Here is a 2500-nt window from a genome sequence, read left to right as displayed (position 1 = left end):
ACGCCTCGTTGTCGAATTGAGATGGTTTGCAAAAATGGAACCGCGCTTTGAGAACTGCGTCGAGTTTAGCACCAAAGATGACAACAAGGACACGTTTGGGCTGCCTCAACCCATCTTCAAGGTGAAGCTGAGCAAGGAAGAAGGTGCTACTGCTCATTTGATGATGGAGGATATGCTTGTGGCTGCTAAAAACCTCGGAGGCTTCCTGCCAGGATCTGAACCAACTTTTCAAAAACCTGGATCAGCTTTGCATATCACTGTAAGTCCCTTCCATTGTTGGTTTGAGAATTACAACTGTAGAGTACTTGTTCTCGGGTAAGCTTTATTTTTATTTTAATCTATTTTGTGGCAATCTCAGACTCAAAGATATTAAACGGTCCGGTCAAGAACTTAGGGAGCGGTCAACAACAAATTGACAAAGGTCCCCAACTCCCCTCTCCAGAGTCTTACAAAGACATAATTATCCTCAAAAACCTTTGAGCTCCCAGTAGTGCTGTCTTCTGTATGATTTTCACACAAGAATCAATTTCAAGCTTTTTAACATACTTCTCTAAGTTCTTATTCACTGCACCTAACGCTCCAATTACCACCAGTACAATGACAACCCAAGCTTCTCCCGGAATGGCAGCATCAATGATTGTTGCCACTTTTTTGACCTTGTTTAGGATTTAGGATGACGATATCAGTCCTTCTTGTATTTATCGTCTGGTCGCACTGAATGTTTAAGTCCCAGAGAACCTTATGTGATTCCGATTCTAGTACCCCTTCTGACTTTTGATTGTACATTATCGTTATCGTTATCGTTATCGTTATTGTTATCGTTAATGCAAGCACATTCTGTTGGAATCTTGAAAGGAGTAAAAACGATACGGAGCGATTATTATTTGTCCCCGTCATAGAAAAAAAAAAGGTATGTAAAAGCGGGTACACTCAAGAACAGAAAGCTTTGATTCTTTTTCTCTAGCATAGGAATCTCCTCCCAAAGATGTAAGGTAGGCTTCGGTGTGAAGCAGTTTTTTTCCGCTGAAATTTGTATTGAACCAAACAAAGACCAATTTGTCTTTTCTTCGGCGTATTCCAGTGTTCCTAATAGTCCTGCCGCTTGCGGTATCATTAAGTATACTGCTGCTTTCCCACAGAATATCAATGCTCAAATGAGTTTGCATAGTATGTAAATCCTTATTTCTCTGCTCAAAGTAAAACGGGGGGACAGTTAAATAGACGCCATTTAGGAATTAGATGTATAAAAAGGTAATATCGCACACGAGCCGTATCTCAGGGTGACCCACATCATTACGACACCGATACCTATTTAACAACCTGGGTGGAGATAGACGGTGGAAGCTTCTTGTCTAAGCAAACAAAGCGGTGCAGAGCTAGGCCTCGTACTAGCCACCCTGGGGCAGGAGTCCGGCGCGCTAACCGCTTCTCTACCGTGCCTCACTTGTATAACATATAATAATTTATTTTGGTATAATTGCTGAGGTGATTATAACGATGTTCGCGTTCTGGTTTGTCGAGGTTTACGTCATATTATGTCGCATCATCTCGATGCGTATATATAAAACTAAAGCCATTGTAACAAAATCTGCGTAATAATTTCTTTACTTACAGAATGGTTCCAATACATAGTCCGAAAACATGGGAATAACCAAAAGGGAAAAAAAGTATCAAAGTCACCATCGGACAACGAAAAAGATTCCATCTGCGATAACCATCTATCACCTGAGCAATTATACTAAGACAATTATTAATGCCTTGTTACCTATAGCCATTTTGATTTCTATTGTTTCAAATAGCTATTATGGGATGCCCAGGGGGCAAATACATTTTAATTTGCCCCCTGGGAATCCCATAATGTCTTTCGAAACAATAGCAATCAAAATGGCCGCCGTATCTGCAAAAAGGTCTATTATTGTACATTTTGAATGTTTCGCCATTCGTGATTGGCTAAAATCAAGAGAGGATGAGGTAAGAGAACGGATTCCCCAAACATGGGCCTCTCCCAATAGTTTTTTAAAATATAATTTTAACTACGCAGTTATTTTTAGAGAGGCACCTGATTGGCCAGTTGTAATGACGTAAGAAAATTTTAAATTTGCGCAGCATTGGGAAAGAGAACTTAAAATAGTACCCTGCCAGCAGAGGCCCTTCGATCTTCCAAGATAAGTCAGGAATAGGAAGGAAATCTGGCACCCCTGCTTCGACTTCCTTTGAATTGCCGCTCATCCAAAGAAATGGATGAGTCAGTCCAGTTTCGACTTGTCAGACCTGTTTTTATAGTTTTGTTTTTACGCACGATCAGTCGCCACGCGTCATCATTATTTTTTTTTGAAATTTACAACAGCGTGGCAATAATTCCCATGAGTTTTTCTCCGTATAGGAATAATATCTGTTGACAAATATTGCTTTTGTTATTCAAATGTGCCAACCACAGAAACAAAAGACTCTTTGTTTTGACAGCCAATGAGGCTGAGGTTGGGACATTAATGACAATCGG

At 40.2% G+C, this 2500-nt stretch overlaps 1 protein-coding gene across 1 annotated transcript in view; it reads left to right on the top strand.

The window, feature by feature from the left end:
* LOC138043514 (uncharacterized) overlaps positions 1-2500 on the top strand; it is a 16658-nt gene that overhangs the window by 12919 nt on the left and 1239 nt on the right. Inside the window, exon 7 of the mRNA XM_068889823.1 lies at positions 1-259. This exon is cut by the window's left edge and continues 92 nt beyond it. Coding sequence (XP_068745924.1) covers positions 1-259 — 259 coding nt within the window. The remainder of the gene's footprint in view (positions 260-2500) is intronic.

This window comes from Montipora capricornis, chromosome 3 (genome assembly GCF_036669925.1).
Source record: "Montipora capricornis isolate CH-2021 chromosome 3, ASM3666992v2, whole genome shotgun sequence".
Taxonomy (NCBI): domain Eukaryota; kingdom Metazoa; phylum Cnidaria; class Anthozoa; order Scleractinia; family Acroporidae; genus Montipora; species Montipora capricornis.
The sequence above is the reverse complement of the archived record's forward strand: the minus strand, read 5'-3'. Positions and strand labels throughout refer to the sequence as shown.